The 21,754-nt window shown below is 49.6% G+C and overlaps 1 protein-coding gene across 1 annotated transcript in view; it reads left to right on the top strand.

Annotated features, from left to right (window-relative positions):
• The window catches only part of LOC116979234 (sodium/hydrogen exchanger 2-like), a 66,363-nt gene that overhangs the window by 21,543 nt on the left and 23,066 nt on the right, over positions 1–21,754 (top strand). The window contains exons 3-6 of the mRNA XM_033030817.1: positions 5,759–6,009; positions 10,449–10,666; positions 12,019–12,215; positions 20,377–20,466. Coding sequence (XP_032886708.1) covers positions 5,759–6,009; positions 10,449–10,666; positions 12,019–12,215; positions 20,377–20,466 — 756 coding nt within the window. The remainder of the gene's footprint in view (positions 1–5,758; positions 6,010–10,448; positions 10,667–12,018; positions 12,216–20,376; positions 20,467–21,754) is intronic.

Consider the following 21,754-nt stretch of genomic DNA (forward strand, 5'->3'; position numbering starts at 1 on the left):
CCTCAGACTATCCTTGATTGGCCTTATCTTGCACTAAACATTTTTCCCTTATCATCTATCTGTAGACTGTAAATGACTAGATTGTAATCATGTATTGTCTATCTGCTGACTGGTTAGCGCGCAACAAAAGCTTTTCACTGTCCTTCCGTACACGTGACAATAAACTGAACTGAACTCAAACTAAACTAGTGGGTGGTCAGAGAGTTGAACAGCATGGAGACAGGCCTTTCGGCCCAACTCATCCATGCTGACCCAGATGCCCCCATCTATGCTAGTCCCACTAGCCCATAGAGGCAATGAGTCATACTGCACGAAACAGACCCTTCGGCCCTACTTGCTCGTACAGACAAAATTGTCCCATCAATGCTCGCCCCACTTTCCTGCCTTTGGCCCATATCCCTCTAGACCCGTTCTATCTATATACCCGTCTGAATGTTTCTTAAGCATCATGATAGTACTTGCTAACCTAATTGTACGAATCTTCTGGGATAATAGAACTGACATTTAATTAGTAATGAGCTGGAATTAATTTCTATTTTGAGGGTTAGGAAATATTTTGGGAACCTTCAGATGATTAAATGTTAAGAACGTGTGGAGCCGCGATGGCTGTCTCGCCAACAGTGTCTGTCTGTCTTTTCGTCATTTTTTTTGTTATTTTTTAGTGTGTTTTAAAAGTATGTGTTAATGGTCTCTGGTTTGTTTTATGTGGGGGGTGGGGGAGGGGGGGTCGGGGGAAACTTTTTTTCAATCCCTTACCTTGCCGGAGATGCGATTGTTTTCCGGATCGTATCTCCGGTTGCTCTGCGGCCTAACATCGTGGTGCTGGCGGCCTTGCTCGGGACTGACTTTGAGCCCCACCGCGGGGCCGTGGACTTACCATCGGAGCCTGCGATCCCTTGCCTGGGAACGACCCTCCAACAGTGGCCTGCGGATTTCACCATCGAGGAGCTCGCAGTCTCAGGTAGAGACCGATGTCGGGAAGCTCCAAACGAAGCAGGAGGTTTCGACCAGCCCCGACCCGGGGTCAGATCGCCCGGTGCGGGGGAGATGAGATTCGCCCCCGTTGCGGGAACGGAAATGTGAATCTGGCATTTGAATTTAGAACGGAGACGAGGAAACACTTTTTCTCACGGAGAGTTGTGAGTCTGTGGAATTCTCTGCCTCCGAGGCCGGTTTTCTGGATACTTTCAAGAGAGAGCTAGATAGGGCTCTTAAAAACAGCGGAGTCAGGGGATATGGGGAGAAGGCAGGAACGGGGTACTGATTGGGGATGATCAGCCATGATCACATTGAATGGTGGTGCTGGCTCGAAGGATCGAATTAGCCTACTCCTGCACCTATTGTCTATTGTCTATTGACTCGGTGGGCCCAAGGGCCTGTTTCCACGCTGTATCTCTAAACTAAACAGAATTTCAGAATGGAGTTATTGTAATTTCGAGGACCAAGAGGCTTTGAAAGATGTTGAACCAGTCTGCAGAATGTTTTGTTCCAGGCACGTAGCCCTTTGAGATGCCGTCAGTCCTGTTAATAGATTTACATTGTTAGTGATCAAAGCAAGAACCTTCTGCGGCTGGCATTTGAATAGGATCAGGGAGCAGCAATTATCCCACGCTCCCGACAAACAAGAGATAATCTTCCCGGAAGTTTAGTCCCCACACGGCCAGATATTCCGCAGCTTCACGCAACACTGGAGTTTAGAAGAACGAGGGGGGATCTCATTGAAACATACAGAATAGTGAATGGCTTGGATAGAGCGGATGTGGAGAGGATGTTTCCACTAGTGGGAGAGTCTAGGACCAGAGGTCACAGCCTCAGAATTAAAGGACGTTCTTTTAGGAAGGACATGAGGAGAAATTTATTTAATCAGGGGGTGGAATTCATTGCCACAGAAGACTGTGGAGGCCAAGTCAGTGGATATTATTTAAGGCACAGATAGATAGATAGATTCTTGATTAGTACGGGTGTCAGGGGTTATGGGGAGAAGGCAGGAGAATGGGGTTAGGAGGGAGAGATAGATCAGCCATGATTGAATGGCGGAGTAGACTTGATGGGCCGAATGGCCTAATTCTACTCCACCACTTATGACCTAATGACCTTATGTTCCAAGATGGTTAGTTGAGGCTAATTCGAAAATTATAACCTGATTTCCTCCCCAATAATATTTCCCCCAGAAGCTTAATAAAGTGTCGTAATGCAGGATACTGTAATGCCAGGAAGCAAACTGTAGAGCTGCTGCCTTACAGCACCGATGACCCGGGTTTGATCCTGGCTACGGGTGCTGTCTATGCGGAGTTTGTGCGTTCTCCCCGTGACCTGCGAAGGTTTCGTCCCACACTCCAAAGAGGTGCAGGTTTGTGGGATCATTGGCTTAGGCAGATTGTTCCTAGTATGTAGGATAATTGTTGGTCAGCACAGACTTGGTGGGTTGAAGGGCCTGTTTCCACATTGTACCTATGAACTGTAAGCAGCTGGCAAGAAGCTGCCCCTGAATTTGGTGGTGTGCATTTTCACACTTCTGTACCTCTTGCCCGATGTAAAGGGGGAGAAGAGGAAATGACCAGGGTGAGACTGGTCCTAGGGTGAGATTATAAGAGTATATATGTTTAGTTTAGTTTAGTTTAGAGACAGCATGGAAACAGGCCCTTCGGCCCACCGCGTCCTTGCCAACCAGCGATCCCCATACACTAGCGCCATCCAACACAGTAGGGACAATTTACAACTCGTACCAATCAATAGGCGAGTTCGGTATTCCGACTGCGCGTGCCCAGGTCATAGGTCACTCGCGATAAACATTCTCGGCAGCCATGTTGCTGCATATATACAGACCTGCGTTTTATCCATGGTCAGGATCGAACCCGGGTCTCCGGTGCTGCAAGCGCTGTTGAATTGCTACTGGACCGTCCCCGTCCCCGCCCCCTCCCGAGTGTCCCATCCCTGACCTGGGGCGGCCGCAGATGTCCGGGGTGACCCTGGACTGACGGGACACCGGCTCGGAGCAGTGGCGGCCCAGGCTTACAGCCAGCGCAGACAACGAGAATGTTTATCGTGAGTGACCTTTGACAAATCCCATGATTCCTTGCGTTTCCGGAATTCCGAACTTGCTCATTAACCTACAAAGCTTTCGAACTGTTCTCCAGAGATGCTGCCTGATCTGCTGTGTTACTCCAGCACTTTGTGCCCTTTTTGTGGGCCAGCATCTGCAGTTCCTTGCTTCTTCATCTCCAGCTGTTTATTCATTTGGCTAAGAAAAGAGGTAGCTGTACACTACAATGTCTGCCCATCATCCTGAATACAATTACTGACCCCCTCCTCCTCCCCCACCCCCAACATCAAGTGCAGTCTGTTAGCACAAGCAAGATGTTTAACATATCTCAAGAATTCTCCAAGCTCTCATTAAAACCACAATTAACTTCACTTTGAAATAAAAACATCTTCTTTGCCAAATGACTCATTTTTCATAACAATTAAGCCAGAAGGTAAAATTTGAAGCATTTTCTGACTGGCATAGAGATGGAGATGGAGATACAGTGTAGAAACAGGCCCTTCGGCCCACCGAGTCCATGCCGACCAGCGATCACCCCATACACTAGCACCATCCAGCACACCAGGGATAATTCATAGTTTTCACTGAATTGTAATTGTAATTCATTTATTAGCCGAATATGTAAAAACATACGAGGAATTTGATTTGCCATACAGTCATACCTAAAAAGCAACTAGACGCACAACTACATAGAAGTTAACATAAACATCCACCACAGCGCACTGTGATGGGAGGCAATCATGTATTATCTTCTGCTCGTCTTTTCTCCCGCGGTCGGGGCAGTCGAACCATCCGCGGACAGGGCATTCGAAGCTCCTGCGTCGGGGCGGTCAAAGCTCCTGCAGCCGGTGGTCAAAGCTCCCGCAGCCGATGATCAAAGCTCCCGCAGCCGACGGTCAAAGCTCCCGCGTCGGGGCGGTCAAAGCTCCCGCAGCCGGCGGTCAAAGCTCCCGCAGCCGACGGTCAAAGCTCCCGCAGCCGACGGTCAAAGCTCCCGCGTCGGGACGGTCAAAGCTCCCGCAGCCGACGGTCAAAGCTCCCGCAGCCGGCGGTCAAAGCTCCCGCAGCCGGTGATCAAAGCTCCCGCAGCCGGCGGTCAAAGCTCCCGCAGCCGGCGGTCAAAGCTCCCGTGTCGGGGCGGTCACAGCTCCTGCGGTTGGAGCTCCCGAAGTCGGCCCCTAACCAAGGGCCCGCGAGCTCCACGATGTTAAAGTCCGCAGGCTCCCGCGGTTGGAGATCCTGAGGTCGATCCCCGACAAAGGGACCGCCCGCTCCACGATGTTAGGCCGCAGTGCGGACGGAGATACGATACAGGAAAAGTCGCATCTCCGTCGAGGAAAGAGATTTAAAAAATTCCCCCCCACCCCCCACCCACATAAAAATAAACTAAAGATGCACTAAAACATACATTTAACAACAGAATATAAACAACAAAAGAAGAAAAGTACGAGACAGATCGTTGGCGAGGCTGCCATCGTACGGCGCCAACTGGTGAAGCCAATGAACCTCCAAACCTGTACGACTTTGGAATGTGGGAGGAAACCTGAGCACCCAGAGTAAACCCACAAGGAGAACGTACAAACTCCGTACAGACAGCACCAGGATCGAACCCGGGTCTGTGGTGCTGCAAGCCAACAGCTCGGGTGGCACGGTGGCGCAACGGTAGAGTTGCTGCCTCACAGCGCCTGTGTACATGATCCCCAGTGTGTATAGGATAGTGTTAGTGTGCGGGGATCGCTGGTTGGTGCGGACTCGGTGGGCCGAAGGGCCTGTTTCTGTGCTGTATCTCGAAGCTAAACAAAACTAAGCTCTACCGCTGTGCCTCTGTGCCACCACTGGGGGATATGGAGGTTGGTTTATATACTATTATTTCTTTGGGAGCTTGTAATATTTGGGCAGCTCCGACATAAACAGTGACTCACCTGCGCACCTGGAGCAGGTGGCGTGGGCTTGCTGTGAATTCCATTTCACGGCTGGAACTAGCTGTGCCCAATTCTTAGTCACTCGAGCTAAGAAGGATTACCAGATGGCAGCGCAAGGTAAAAACAGCAGATGCTGGACATCTGAAACAGAAGCAGAACATAGTGGAAACATATGGGGGCACGGTTAGAGTCGCTACCTCACAGCGCCATAGACCCGGGTTAGATCCTCACCATGGATGCTGTCTGTACGGAGTTTGTACTTTCTCCTCGTGACCTGCGTGGGTTTTCTCCAGGTGCTCCGGTTTTGTCTCCCACACTCCAAAGACGTGCAGGTTTGTAGGTTAATTGGCTTCAGTAAAAATAGTAAAATTGTCCCTAGTGTGTGTTGGGGGGTCAGCAAGGACCTGGAGGGCCGAAGGGCCTGTTTCTGCGCTGTATCTCTAAAATCCAAAGTCTAATCCTATCTGAGGTTTAGTTTAGTTTGGAGATACAGCGCGGAGACAGGCCCTTCAGCCCACCGAGTCCGTGCCGACCAGCGACCCCCGTACATTAACACCACCCTACACACACTAGGGATGACTTTACATTTTTATACCAAGCCGATTAACCTACAAATCTGCACGTCTTTGGCGTGTGGGAGGAAACCGGTGCACCCGGAGAAAACCCACGCAGGTCACGGAGAGAACGTGTACAACTCTGTACACCTCTGGCGCTGTGAGGCAGCAACTCTACCGCTGCCCAAAGTAGTTGATGAAACATATTATTAAAGTTCCTTCTCTTTATTTTCCTGCAGGTTTTGTACAAATTGTTTAAGACGTTCTGTACCATGCCCTCGGTTGGATTGTCTGACGTATTTATTGGATTTATAAAGTTCTTCCTGGTGGGGCTCGGAGGCCTTCTCGTGGGCTTCATTTACGGAATCATCGCGGCACTCACCACTCGCTTCACCGAGAACATCCGTGTGATCGAACCTCTCTTCGTCTTCCTCTACAGCTACCTGTCCTACTTGACTGCCGAGATGTTTCACTTCTCTGGCATCGTGGCGTGAGTATCGACGCCATTGTTACGTTCTTATAACGTATGACATATTGTCCCTGTTGTGGCTAGCCCAATGAATGCACGCCCGACACCGACACCATCTTGTAAGAAACCTGTATTACCAACACTAACAGAAACTTCTAGAAGGTCGCTTGGCCTCATTCACGAGGCAAGCTTGCACTCCTGGCCTCAAGGGGGCGCTGACATTTACATTACATAGAAACATAGAAAATAGGTCAATAGGTTGCAGGAGGAGGCCATTCGGCCCTTCGAGCCAGCACCGCCATTCATTGTGATCACGGCTGATCGTCCCCAATCAATAACCCGTGCCTGCCTTCTCCCCATATCCCTTGACTCCACTAGCCCCTAGAGCTCTATCGAACTCTCTCTTAAATCCATCCAGTGATTTGGTCTCCACTGCCCTCTGTGGCAGGGAATTACACAAATTCACAACTCTCTGGGTGAAAAAGTTTGTTCTCATCTCAGTCTTAAATGCCCTCCCCTTTATTCTAAGACTGAGGCCCCTGGTTCTGGACTCGCCCAACATTGGGAAATTTTTTCCTGCATCTAGCTTGTCCGGTCCTTTTATAATTTTATATGTTTCTATGTACATCTCATCTCCCCCTTCAACTTTATTTACATTGCATACCCCCCTTCAACTTTGGGGTCACAATTTTTCCAATACAAATAAATTTAGCCTTTAATCAATTTAATGTGGATAACAAACTATTTTCAATACTAATACTGATGTACAAATAATACTAAGTACAAAAGTTACATCTGCCCCTTCAACTTTATTTACATTACAGTCATCATAGCCTGGATGGCGTGGATGTGGGGAGGATGTGTTCACTAGTGGGAGAGTCTAAGACCAGAGGGCACAGCCTCAAAGTTAAAGCATGTTCCTTTAGAAAGAAGATGCGGAGGAATTTATTTGGCCAGAGGGTGGTGAATCTGTGGAACTCATTGCCACAGACGGCTGCGGAGGCCAAGTCAATGGATATTTTTACGGCAGAGATGGATAGATTCTTGATTAGAATTAGAATTTCTTTTTTTGTCATTCAAAACAAGTTTGAACGAAATTTCGTTACCATGCAGTCACAACAGTAAAAATGCAACAAAACACACAATTAACACAATTAAACTCAAACATCCATCACAGTGACTCTGTTCCAGGCACCTCCTCACTGTGATGAAAGCTTCCCTGCTTCTTCTCCCGCGGTCAGGCAGTCCAACTGCTGCGTCAAGGCTCCCGATGTTGTACGGGTGTCAGGGTTTATGGGGAGAAGGCAGGAGAACGGGATTAGGAAAGGGAGAGTGATCAGCCATGATTGAATGGCGGAGTGGACTTGATGGGCCGAATGGCCGAATTCTGCTCCTGTCGCATATGACCTTATGACCTTATGTTCCGAGCTGCTCGTTGAGGCTATTCGAAAATTAGAACCATGTTTCCTACCCAATTATTTTTCTCCCAGAAACTAAGTTAGTTTCCTAACCTCCTTACTCAAAACTCACGTCAAAAACCTTGACACCGCATTGAAGTTTGACAAACAGGTCAATGCCGTGGTAAAAGCTAGCTTCTTCCAGCTTCGCACGATAGCTAAAATAAAACCATTCCTCCAATTCGACGACCTTGAAAAGATCATCCACTCATTTATCTCCTCCCGCCTTGATTACTGCAACTCTCTTTACACTGGCATCAGCCAATCTTCCCTGTCCCGCCTGCAATTGGTCTAACACGTACCTGTAAAAGGGACCACATCACCCCGATCCTGGCCTTTTCAGAGGTTTCACATCTTTGCCAGCACAGTCCCAGACTGATACGCATGGATAAAGGCCCATCAGCCCAACTTGCCCCCACCGACCAACATGTCCCAGCTACACTAGACCCACCTGCCAGTGTTTGGCCCATATCCTTCTAAATCTGTCCTATCCATGTACCTGTCTAATTGTTTCTTAAACATTGCGATAGTCCTTGCCTCAACTACCTCCTCCGGCAGCTTGTTCCATACACCCACCATCGTTTGCATGAAAATGTTGCCCGTCAGGTTCCTATTCAATCTATCCCCCCCTCACCTTAAACCCATGTCCTCTGGTTCTCGATTCCCTTACTCTGAGCAAGAGACTGCGTGTCTACCCGATCTAGTCCTCTATTGATGGGCTGAATGGCTTCCTTCTACATTGCATGGAAATATGCGAATGAACTTGAGAAATCATTCCACACTGGACTTGCCAACATTACAGTGCTTGCTCATGGCCCTTGCTCAGGTCTGGTTCAGGCTAGTTTAGTAATGCAGCATGGAAACAGGCCCTTTGGCCCATCGGGTGCCCCGACCATCGTTCACCCCGTACACTAGTACTATCCTACACGCTAGGGACAAGTTAGAATTTTTACCGGAGCCCATTAACCTACAAACCTGTACGTCTTTGGAGTGTGGGAAGAAACCGGAGCACCCGGAGAAAACCCATGCGGTCACAGGGAGAACGTGCAAACTCCGTACAGACAGCACCTGTATTCAGCCCTACTCATTTCCCCAGCAGCTGTGCCAATGTGCCATTGATGATCCTCTGAAGCTGATGGCAGAGCTGCTGCCTCACAGGTTCAATCCCGACCACGGACGCTGTCTGTGCGGCGTTTGCACGTTCACCCCCGTGACCCGCGTGGGTTTTCTCCGGGTGCTCCGGTTTCCTTCCACATCCCAAAGACGTGCTGGTATGTAGTTTACTTGGCCCTCTGTAAATTGTCCCTGGTGTGTAGGGAGTGGATGAGACAGTGGGGTAACATCGAACCAGCGTGAAGGGTGTTCGCTGGTTGGCACGCACTCGGTGGGTCAATGAGGCCATCAGTGATAGGGGCACAATTAGGCCATTCGGCCCATCAACTCTACTCTCCCATTCAATCATGGCTGATCTATCTCTCCCTCCTAACCCCATTCCCCTGCCTTCGCCCCATAACCTCCTGACACCTGCACTAATCAAGAACCTATCTATCTCTGCCTTAACAATACCCATTGACTTGGCCTCCCCAGCCTTCCAAGTGGATAAATAATCGGAGACCAATTTAGCTGAAAATGCATCTTTGTTGTGCCAGTGGCCAGGAAGTGGCCACGCTTAAAGTCCGAACCCCGTCATTTAAAAAACAATAGAATTGATTTATTCTGCTGTAGAATTAGCACAACTTGCATGTACAAGACTGTTTTATTCAGCGCTAGCTTCACACGTTCATAAGTGGTAGGTGCAGAACGAGGCCATTCGGCCCATCAAGTCTACTCCGCCATTCAATCACGGCTGATCTATCTCTTCCCTCCTAACCCCACAAGCACCTCTGTGTATCTATGTATCGAATTCAATTTCCAAAATGTTAATGGTTTCTGCAGAAGCGCAAGAGATTGTGTGTGATTTATGAATGTGATGTCGCTTGCCTTAAATAATTGATTAGGCTATGGCTTTTCAGTCCCCTCGTTAATGCATCGAACGTTCCTCACTGCAAGGTATTACCGATGTGAATTGTGTATGGATTTTATATGTTGTAGCGTTTCTGGTTTCATTAATTAACAGCAACCCTGGTGTTGGTAAATCTAATTACAGGGACCTCGCGCTTTAAGCATCCGCGGTTCACGTGTTTTTCAAGAATGAAACGCTTGTCTAATTACTGCAGTAGTTTCATTTATGCGCGGAGATAGACTCTATATGCTGGAGTGACTCAGCGGGACAGGCAGCATCTCTGGAGAGAAGGAATGGGTGACGATTCGGAGCGAGACGTCAGTCTGAAGAAGGGTCTCGACCTGAAACGTCTTCTCTCCAGAGATGCTGCCTGTCCCGCTGAGTTACTGCAGCACTTTGTGTCCATTTGCGTATTACTCAGCATCTGCAGTTTAGTTTAGTTTAGTTTAGAGATACAGTGCAGAAACAGGCCTTTTGGCCCACTGGGCCCACACCGACCAGCGTTCACCCCATACACTAGCACTATCCTACACACAGTAGGGACAGGGACCAAATGCGGGCAGGTGGGACTAGTGTAGCTGGGACATGTTGGCCGGTGCGTGCAAGTTGGGCCGAAGGGCCTGTTTCCACACTGTATCACTATGATGGGGGACAATATACAGAAGCCATTTAACCTACAAACCTGTACATCTTTGGAGTGTGGGAGGAAACCGGAGTGCCCGGAGAAAACCCACGCAGGTCACGGGGAGAACGTACAAACTCCGTACAGACAGCACCCGTAGTCGGGATCGAACCCGGGTCTCTGGCGCTGTGAGGCAGCAACTCTACCGCTGCTCCACCGTGCCGGTCAAATCTGCATTGCCTTGTTTCTAGCTGAGGTTGAGTCGGGGACGATCAGCCATGATCACAGTGAATGGCGGTATGATGGCTCGAAGGGCCGAATGGCCTACTCCTGAACCTAGTGTCTATTGTCGATTGAGTTTGTTAATTGTCTTTTCCAGGATAATAGCTTGTTCAATGAGCATGAAACGATACGTGGAGGCCAATATTTCTCAGAAGTCTCACACTACAATCAAATATTTCATGAAGATGTGGAGCAGTGTGAGTGAGACCCTCATCTTTATTTTCCTCGGCGTGTCTACTATCGGGGATAAGCACGAGTGGAGCTGGCCGTATGTTTGTTTCACAATGCTCTTTTGCCTTGTGTGGAGAGCTGGTGGTAATTAAAGTTTACTTTCTCTCTTTTCAATAACCTTCTAACCTCTTCCCTCCCCCTTCTTGCAGTTTGCACTTTAGTTTATTGTCACATGGTGTCAAAGGGGAAGTACAACGGGATCTGGGGGCCCTTGTTCATCAGTCACTGAAAGTAAGCATGCAGGTACAGCAGGCAGTGACGAAAGCGAATGGCATATTGGTCTTTATAACAAGAGGAGTTGAGTACAGGAGCAAAGTGGTCCTTCTGCAGTTGTACAGAGCCCTAGTGAGACCACACCTGGAGTATTGTGTGCAGTTTTGGTCTCCAGTTTTGAGGGAGTGCAGCGTAGGTTCACCAGGTTAATTCCCAGGATGGGAAATGATTAATGACATAGAAACATAGACACATTACCAGACACATTTCCTCACTAATGTGGATTCCCTACAGTTCCTCCCTCCCACTAGATCCTCGGTCCCCTGTACTGTCGGTATGGAGTTTGCATGTTCTCCCTGCAACCCCGTAGCTTTTCCTCGCTGCCTCCGGTTTTCTCCCACACTCCAAAGACGTACAGGTTTTGGTAGGTTAATTGACTTCCGTAAGTTTGGAATTTGTCCTGAGTGTGTGTAGGATGGTGTTAACGTGTGGGGTTCGCTGGTTGGTGCAGACTCGGTGGGCCGAAGCTTAGTGTAGTCTAGTTTGGAGATACAGCGCGGAAACAGGCCCTTTCGGCCCACCGGGACCGCGCTGACCAGCGATCCCGCACACTAACACTATCCTACACCCACTCGGGACAATTTTTACATTTACCAAGCCAATTAACCTACAAACCTGTACGTCTTTGGAGTGTGGGAGGAAACCGAAGATCTTGGAGAAAACCCACCCAGGTCACGGGGAGAACGTGCAAACTCCGTACAGGCAGCACCCGTAGTCGGGATCGAACCTGGGTCTCCGGCGCTGCATTCGTTGTTAAGGCAGCAACTCTACCGCTGCGCCACCCAGAGGTTGAGAAGGGTGGGTCTCTATTCCTTGGAGTGCAGGAGGATGAGGGGAGATCTTATAGAGGTGTACAAAATCATGAGAGGAACAGATCGGACAGATGCATTGTCTTGCCCAAGAGTAGGGGAATCGAGAACCAGAGGACACAGGTCCTTGTCCATCCCTCGAGGGTCACGGGGAGAACGCACAAACTCCGTGAAGACAGGATCCGCAGTCGCTCTCTGGCACTGTGTGAGGGAGCATCTCTACCGCTACCGCCCGATATTTCAACAAATGAAACAAAACAACAAATCAAATTTCCCACAGGTGTCATCCTGTGGGCTTCTGTGTTAAAAGATGAAGTGTAACGCCTGGTGATGGGTTTCTGCGTTTGGGTGCAGGAGTGATTTTCCTGACGTTTATCGTGAACAAGTTCCGTGTGAACGTGGTAACGAAGAAGAACCAGTTCATCATCGCCTACGGCGGATTGCGCGGAGCAATCTGCTTCTCCCTCGTCTTCTTGCTTCCAAACTTCCCACAGAAGAAGATGTTCACCACAGCCACCATCGTGGTCATCTTTTTCACTGTCTTTGTCCAGGTAGGTGGAGAGTTTCTTTGAACAAAATTAAGCTTCCACATTTCAGCAAATTTTAAAAACGGAAAAGGAAAAGGGGAAGTACAACGGGATCTGGGGGTCCTTGTACATCAGTCTATGAAAGTAAGCATGCAGATACAGCAGGCAGTGAAGAAAGCGAATGGCATGTTGGCCTTCATAACAAGAGGAATCGAGTATAGGAGCAAAGAGGACCTTCTGCAGTTGTACAGGGCCCTAGTGAGACCACACCTGGAGTATTGTGTGCAGTTTTGGTCCCCTAATTTGAGGAAGGACATTCTTGCCATTGAGGGAGTGCAGCGTAGGTTCACCAGGTTAATTCCCGGGATGGCGGGACTGTCATATGCTGAGAGAATGGAGCAGCTGGGCTTGTACACTCTAGAGTTTAGAAGGATGAGAGGGTATCTCATTGAAAATCATAAAATTGTTAAGGTTTTGGACACGCTAGAGGCAGGAAACATGTCCCCGACGTTGGGGGAGTCCAGAACCAGGGGCCACAGTTTAAGAATAAGGAGTAAGCCATTTAGAACGGAGATGAGGAAACACTTTTTCTCGCAGAGAGTGGTGAGTCTGTGGAATTCTCTGCCTCAGAGGACGGTGGAGGCGGGTTCTCTGGATACTTTCAAGAGAGAGCTAGATAGGGCTCTTAAAGATAGCGGAGTCAGGGGATATGGGGAGAAGGCAGGAACGAGGTACTGATTGGGGATGATCAGCCATGATCACATTGAATATGAATATGAATATTGAATATTGATATGGCTCGAAGGGCCGAATGGCCTACTCCTACACCTATTGTCTATTGTTTTTCCTAATGGGCCTGTCCCACTTACCCAACTTTTTCGGCGACTGCCGGCACCCGTCATAGGTCGTTATATAGGTCGTCACCGAAAATGTTAAACGTGTTGAAAATCCAGCGGCGACCAGAACAAGGTACGACTGTTTGGACAACTACTCACGACCGTACAGGCTTCACCCCGCGACATGCCGCCTGTACGGTCGTGAGTCGTCTCCTCAGTCGCCCAAAGAGACATACGTCGCCGCTGGATATTCAACAAGGTTCATCCCGTACGCAAGTCAAGTCAAGTCAAGTCAAGTTTATTCGTCACATACACATACGAGATGTGCAGTGAAATGAAAAGTGGCAATGCTCGCGGACTTTGTGCAGAAAGACAAACAAACAAACAACCAAACAAACTACAAACACAATAGAACAGAATCACATATTCTTTTAAATATTAAATATTGTGGGCGGAAGGAAAAAGGGAAAAAACAGCAATTTAAAAAAAAAGCAGTAGAGTATTACAGGAAAGTTAGTCCCTGGTGAGATAGGAGTTTACAGTCCGAATGGCCTCTGGGAAGAAACTCCTTCTCATCCTCTCTGTTTTCACAGCATGGCAACGGAGGCATTTGCCTGACCGTAGCAGCTGGAACAGTCCGTTGCAGGGGTGGAAGGGGTCTCCCATGATCTTATTGGCTCTGAAGTTGCATCTCCTGATGTATAGTTCCTTCAGGGGGGCGAGTGTAGTTCCCATAGTGTGTTCGGCCGAACGCACTACTCTCTGCAGAGCCTTCTTGTCCTGGGCAGAGCAATTCCCAAACCAGATTGTAATATATCCGGACAAGATGCTTTCCACCGCCGCTGCGTAGAAGCACTGGAGGATCCTCAGAGACACTCTGAATTTCCTCAATTGCCTGAGGTGGTAAAGGCGCTGCCTTGCCTTACTCACGAGTGCTGAGGCGTGTGATGCCCATGTCAGATCCTCAGAGATGCACTGGTACTACACTGCATGTGCACCCGGGGACAATTAACAGAAGCCACGCAACTTACAAACCTGCACGTCTCTGGAGTGTGGGGGGAAACCGATTCCCCCCGGAGAAAACCCACGCAGGTCACGGGGGGGCCGTGCCAACTCCGCACGGACAGCACCCGTAGTCAGGATGGAACCCGGGTCTCTGGCGCTGAAGGGCAGCAACTCTACCGCTGCACCACCGTGCCACCCATCCACTCTCGTCCCTCTCTTCCCTCTGGCTTGTCTTCCCATATTCACGTCAGAGTTATAGTCACAGGGTGATACAGCATGGAAAGAGACCCTTCGGCCCAACTTGCCCACACCGACCAACATGTCCCATCTACACTAGCCCCACCTGCGTGTGTTTGGCCCGTATCCTTCTAAACCATGTACATGTCAAAAGGTTTCTTAATCATCGCGATAGTCCCAGCCTCAACTACCTCCTCCAGCAGCTGGTTCCATACATCCACCACCCTTTGCGTGAAAATAAGAATAAGGAGTAAGCCATTTAGAACGGAGATGAGGAAACTCTTTTTCTCACAGAGAGTGGTGAGTCTGTGTAATTCTCTGCCCCAGAGGGTGGTGGAGGCTTTCAAGAGAGATAGGGCTCTTAACAATAGCAGAGTCAGGGGATATGGGGAGAAGGCAGGAACGGGGTACTGATTGGGGATGATCAGCCATGATCACATTGAATGGCGGTGCTGGCTCGTAGGGCCAAACGGCCTACTGCTGTACCTATTGTCTATTGTCTATAAAATGTTGCCCGTCAGGTTCCTACTAAATCTCCCCCCCCCCCCCCACCTTAAATCTGCATCCTCTGGTTCTCGATTCCCTTACTCTGAGCAAGAGACTCTGCGTGTCTACCCGATCTAGTCCTCTATTGATCTGCTGAATGGCTTCCTTCCACATTGCATCGAAATATGAGAATTAACTTGAGAAATCATTCCACACTGGACCTGCCAACATTACAGTGCTTGCTCATGGCCCTTGCTCAGGTCTGGTTCAGCCCAACTTGCCCAAACCGGCCAACATGTCCCATCTACACTAATCTAACCTGCCTGCGTTTGGCCCATATAACCTGTCCTGTGTATGTACCTGTCTAAATGTTCCCACCCTTAGCTTCCTGAATTACCTGCCTCAGGGTAGCAGACCTCTTTTAAAAACTACCACACTCACCTTGGCGATAAAGTTATATTTTGTATTCAGTTGGCCTCTGCAAACACAGAATAATGCCCCTGTCCCACTTGGGAAACCTGAACGGAAACCTCTGGAGACTTTGCGCCCCACCCAAGGTTTCCGTGCGGTTCCCGGAGGTTGCAGGTGGTTGCCGAAGGTTGCAGGTAGTGGAAGCAGGTAGGGAGACTGACAAAAACCTCCGGGAACCGCACGGAAACCTTGGGTGGGGTGTAAAGTCTCCAGAGGTTTCCGTTCAGGTTTCCTAAGTGGGACAGGGGCACACGTGTGATCGGGCGACCGATGGTCGGCATGGACTCGGTGGGCTGAAGGGCCTGTATCCATGCTGTATCTTGACAACAGTCCTTCATGGTCAGGTCAAGATCCCTGCACTTACAACAACTGGGGTTTGACAATGGCCCACAACTGCTACACACTCATACTGTATCTGAAGATAGACACAAACAGCTGGAGTAACTCAGCGGGACAGGCAGCATCTCTGGAGAGAAGGGATGGATGACGTTTCGGGTCGAGACCCTTCTTCGGTCTGAAGTGCCTTATGTCTAGTGATACTTGTGTACAAGAATGAATTTCACTAAAACCTCGGTACATGTGACAAATAGATAAATAGATTAAAATGTTACCATAAAAAATAAATCCTTCAATCAATCAAAACTTCAATCAATGGGTTTATTTTGCGCATAATCCTATGAAAATGCAAAAGGGCCAATGTTGTGAGTGAATGCAAATCAATAAAAATAATGACCATAATTTTGTGACATCTACTCACAGCTGGAGTCAGCACTTTACATCCACGGATCAATAAAACGGTTTAAGCAGCTCAAATGAGAACTACACAAATCAGATTCAATAGGATGCTTAGTTGCTCAATATTACATTTGAAAGCCTTGCATCCTAGCTTAGCTTAGAGATACAATGTGGAAACAGGCCCTTCGGCCCACCGAGTCCGTGCCGACCAGCGATCTCCGCACATTGGTTTAGTTTAGAGATACAGTGTGGAAACAGGCCCTTCGGCCCACCGAGTCCGTGCCGACCAGCGATCCCCGCACATTGGTTTAGTTTAGAGATACAGTGTGGAAACAGGCCCTTCGGCCCACCGAGTCCGTGCCGACCAGCGATCTCCGCACATTGGTTTAGTTTAGAGATACAGCGTGGAAACAGGCCCTTCGGCCCACCGAGCCCGCAATCACCCACCTCCCACGTCCAACACACCAGGGGCAATTTCTAGAAGCCAATTAACCTACCAACCTGTACGCCTTTGGAGTGTGGGAGGAAACCAGAGCACCCGGAGAAAACCCACGCAGGTCACGGGGAGAACGTACAAACTCCGTACAGACAGCGCCCGTAGTCAGTCTGAAGACCCGAAACGCCACCCGCTCCTTCTCTCCCGAGATGTTGCCTGTCCCGCTGAGTTACTCCAGCATTTTGTGTCTGCCCGTAGTCAGGATTGAACCCGGGTCTCTGACGCTGTGAGGCAGCAACTCTACCGCTGCGCCACCGTGCCGTATGTCAGAAGTGGGATTTGAACCCACGCCTGCAGTTGGAGACCAAAACACACTACTTTGCTGTAGATGTTTTTTTACTCAGTGTGGTCCGTTAGGCAGCCACATCTTAAAGGAATGTTTCATTCCAAGTTTCAGGAAAGAAGCAGAGAGGGTGAACGTACGGAAGCTTGAAAGAGTGCACCACCAGACTCAGGAACAGCTTCTTCCCCTCTGTTATCAGGCTTCTGAACTGAATCAGTGTTTAATGTCCATGTTCCTTACACAGAACTTTGTACATTCTCCCCGTGACCTGCGTGGGTTTTCTCCGGGTGCTCCGGTTTCCTCCCACACTCCAAAGACGTGCAGGACTGTAGGCTAATTGGCTTTTCGGTAAAATTGTTGATTGTCCCCAGTGTGTGTAGGATAGTGCTAGTGGACGGGGTGATCGCTGGTCGGCGCGGACTCGGTGGCCTGAACGGCCTGTTTCCACGCTGTGTCTCTATAATGTTTAAAATCTAGACCCATGGATTAGTTAATGTGCTGCTGATTTACGGGATTTTAGATTAGATAGCCTTTATTGTCATTCAGACCGAAGTCTGAACGAAATTGCAGCAGTCATACATACATATAATACAATAAAAAACAACAATAAACACATATTAACATCCACCACAGTGAGTCCACCCAGCATCTCCTCACTGTGATGGAGGCAAAAGTCTTTAGGTCTGCTGTCTCTTCCCTCCTCTTCTCCCTCTGCGCTGAGGCGATACCCCCCCGGGCGATGTTAAAACTGTCCCGCGGCTCAAACACCGCGGCCCGGGGTGGTCGAAGCTGCCGCCCACCAGTCCTGCTGACGCAGCCGCTGGCCCGCGGCCGAACCCCGGACTCAGGCCACCACTGCCAGAACACCGTCCCAGCCACCCTCACGTGAGTACCGTGCCGTCTTCAGCCTCGGGCCAGGCTGCCCCGACATGGGCGCCGCTCCTCCCTCGGGCTGGGCCGCCCCGACATGGGCGCCGAACCTCCCTCTGGCCGGGCCGCCCCGACATGGGCGCCGCTTCTTCCCCCTGGGCCGGGCCGCCCCGACATGGGCGTCGCTTCTTCCCCCCGGGCCGGGCTGCCCCGACATGGGCGTCGCTTCTCCCTCCGGCCGGGCCGCCCCGACTTGGGCGTCGCTTCTTCCCCGGGCCGGGTCGCCCCGACATTTTACCGGGAAGCATCCCAGCATGGTTTGGGAACAGCTCCATCCCAGACCGCAAACAATTGCAGAGAATTGTGGACATTGCAGCCCAGACCATCACACAAACCAACCCCCCCCCTTCCATTGACTCCATTTACACCTCACCCAGCACCCAGACACGTGCACTACTGCCATCTCCCAGTGACCAGTCGCTCAGGCTGTCCGCAGCCGGAGTTAAAAAGGCCTTTGCCAGCATCAATCCACGCAAAGCTGCAGGGCCGGACAACATTCCTGGATGCGTTTTAAGAGACTGCGCCGAGCAACTGAAAGATGTCTTCACAGACATTTTTAACATCTCACTCAGCCAGGCAGTAGTGCCCAACTGTCTTAAGAGTGCCACCATCGTCCCTGTCCCGAAGAAACCAAACCCAGCCTGCCATAATGACTTTCGACCAGTGGCTCTAACACCCATAGCAATGAAGTGTTTTGAGCGACTGGTTATGCAGCACATCAAAAAGAGTCTACCTGCCGACCTAGACCCATTGCAATTCGCCTACAGAGCCAACCGATCCACAGAGGACGCAGTCTCAGCAACACTGAACCTCGTACTGTCACACCTTGATCGGAAAAATACTTATGCCAGGATCCTCTTCATAGACTTCAGCTCTGCTTTTAACACAATCATTCCGCAGCAGCTGGTGGAGAAGTTGGAGCTATTGGGGGTTGATGCTGGCACATGTAACTGGGTCCTGAACCTTCTATCACAACGGCAGCAGACAGTCAGGGTGGGCAGTAGGACATCAAAAACCATAGCCGTGAGCACAGGTTCGCCCCAAGGCTGTGTCCTAAGCCCCCTGCTGTTTAGTCTGCTTACACACGACTGTACTGCTAGACTCAATAACAACTTCATCAACAAGTTCGCTGATGACACAACAGTGGTGGGTCTCATCAGTGACAATGATGAGTCGGCGTACAGGATGGAGGTGGAGCTGCTCACAGGATGGTGCAAATCCCACAACCTCATTCTCAACGTGGGAAAAACTAAGGAGATGGTGGTTGACTTCAGGAGGGCGGGAAAACAACACCATACACCTCTGCACATCGATGGAGCTGATGTGGAAAGGGTCAACAGCGTGAAGTTCCTAGGACTCCACCTGTCAGATGACCTGATGTCCACAACCAACACCACAGCACTGGTCAAGAGAGCCCAGCAGCGACTACACCCTCTCCGAAGACTACATAAAGCAGGTCTCCCCACTACACACCTACGAACTTTTTATAGGGGGACAATCGAGAGCACATTAACCAACGGCATCACTTCCTGGTTCGGGAGCTGCAAGGCGTACGAACGGCACCAACTTGACAGGATTGTGAAGACCGCCAGCAGGATTATTGGTGCTCCACTCCCTTTCTTGCTGGACATATACAGGAAGAGATGTATCAACAGAGCCATCTCCATCATCAAAGACCCCTACCACCCATCGTATCACATATTCTCCATCCTGCCATCTGGGAAGAGGTACAGGAGCATTAGCTGCAAAACCAGCAGGATGCTCCTCAGCTTCTTCCCGCAGGCTATAAGACTGTTAAACGGACTTTGCCCCCTGCCAAAGTATCGCGCACCAACCACCAACCTGGACAGAGCCACTGTCGTGCCGCTGCTGATCGGAACGCCTGTTGATGTTTAGTTGAGAGTAGTGTTAAACTTGTTCATGATATATGTATTTTTATTTCTATTTATTTTTTACTGCACACTGAATGGACACTGGTTTGAGTAACGTTTTTTTGTTTCCTCTGGGTATGTGAGTACTCAGGAAAATAACAATAAAGATATACAATACAATACAACAATACACTGCCTCGGCAAGGCCAGCAGCATCATCAAGGACCAGTCGCACCCCGTCCACTCCCTCTTCTCCCCTCTCCCATCAGGCAAAAGATACAGAAGTGTGAAAACCCACACCTCCAGATTCAGGGACAGTTTCTTCCCAGCTGTTATCAGGCAACTGAACCATCCCACCACAACCAGAGAGCAGTCCTGAACTACTATCTACCTCATTGGTGACCCTCAGACTATCTTTGATCGGACTTTGCTGGCTTTACCTTGCACTAAACGTTATCCCCTTATCATGTATCTGTACACTGTGAATGGCTCGATTGTAATCATGTGCCTTTCCGCTGACTGGTTAGCACGCAACAAAAAGCTTTTCACTGTACCTCGATACACGTGACAGTAAACTAAACTGAACTGACATGAAGTGAGAGTGTGCAGGAAGGAACTGCAGATGCTGGTTTAAACCAGAGATAGACACAAAATGTTGGAGTAAGTTGGGTCGAAGGGCCTGTATCACTCTATGAGAGAGAGAGAGAGAGAGAGATAGAGAGATGGAGTAACTCAGGGGGACAGGCAGCATCTCTGGAGAGAAGGAATGGGTGATGTTTCGGGATGAGACCCTTCTTCAGACTGGACTGATTTCTTCTTTCCTCTGTTGTTTCAGGGTATGACAATTAAACCACTGGTGGAGTTACTGGAGGTGAAGAGAACAAGCCTGGCTCCACCCACTGTCAGTGAGCAGATTCACATCCGGGTAAGTTAAAGTCTGACACAGCCTCTACACGTTTGTGCAATGCTGAACTCTGAGTCCTGAGTTTTAGTTTAGAGGTCCTGCCTTCATCTCAAACAATGTTTGGCAGCACTGTGGTGCAGTGGGTAGAGTTGCTGCCTTGCAGGGAATGCAGTGCCAGAGACCCGGGTTCGATCCCGACTACGGGTGCTGTCTGTACGGAGCTTGCACGTTCTCCCCGTGACCTGTGTGGGTTTTCTCTGAGATCTTCGGTTTCCTCCCACACTCCAAAAACGTACATGTTTGTAAGTTAATTGGCTTGGTATATATGTAAATTGTCCCCAGTGTGTGTGTGTAGGATAGTGTTAGTGTGCGGGGATCGCTGGTCGTACAATCATTGTCCACATTGACTCTCATTGTCCCATAGAGAATGTCATCGTCTTGCCACTGGCCCATCTGAGACACCACCTCGCCACCCGGACTGTAATCCTGACGTACACGCATGCACATGCACACACGCACACATACACACGTACGCACGCACACACACGCACACGCACACATACGCACGCACACAAACACACACACACACGCACACGCACACATACGCACGCACACAAGCACACACGCACACGCACACATACGCACGCACACAAGCACACACACACACACACACACACACAGACACACACACACACACTCCCCCACAAACAAACACAAACACACTCACAAGCACCCACACAGACTCACGCACACAGACACACGCACATGGACACACACACACTCGTACACCCACACAAGCACACACATGCGCACGCACGCTCACCCATGCACACACCCACACACACACAGTGAGTCTGCAACATGGCCCCTTTAATATTTCGTCTTGCTGTTATTTTGAGCGGGGTGCCTGTAATTCCAGCATTGGGGAGTGGGGCTGAGACAGAGTTGCGGGGAGCAAGGCAGCAGTCGGCAATGTCTCTCTGCCCACACCACTTTCATCTTTGCTTCCCTCCGCGGTGAATGAGAAATTCCAATAAACCTAACTCCATCAACTAGGTTGAGGAGAGAAGCTGCCAATACAGTCATTCTAAATGAATCTTGGCCAACAGCTTTACTGCAGCATCTGCTGGTTCACCAGTCTGTACAGAGAGGGCTTCTGCATCAGTAACCATGAGCATATCATGGGCGAAATTACGCTCTTCAGAAATGACAATAACTTCATAACAAACATCTTATGAGTTTAGAAGGATGAGGGGACACCTCATTGAAACGTTACCGAATAGTGAAAGGCCTGGATAGAGTGGATGTG

Source organism: Amblyraja radiata, chromosome 12 (assembly GCF_010909765.2).
Source record: "Amblyraja radiata isolate CabotCenter1 chromosome 12, sAmbRad1.1.pri, whole genome shotgun sequence".
In the NCBI taxonomy this organism is placed as follows: domain Eukaryota; kingdom Metazoa; phylum Chordata; class Chondrichthyes; order Rajiformes; family Rajidae; genus Amblyraja; species Amblyraja radiata.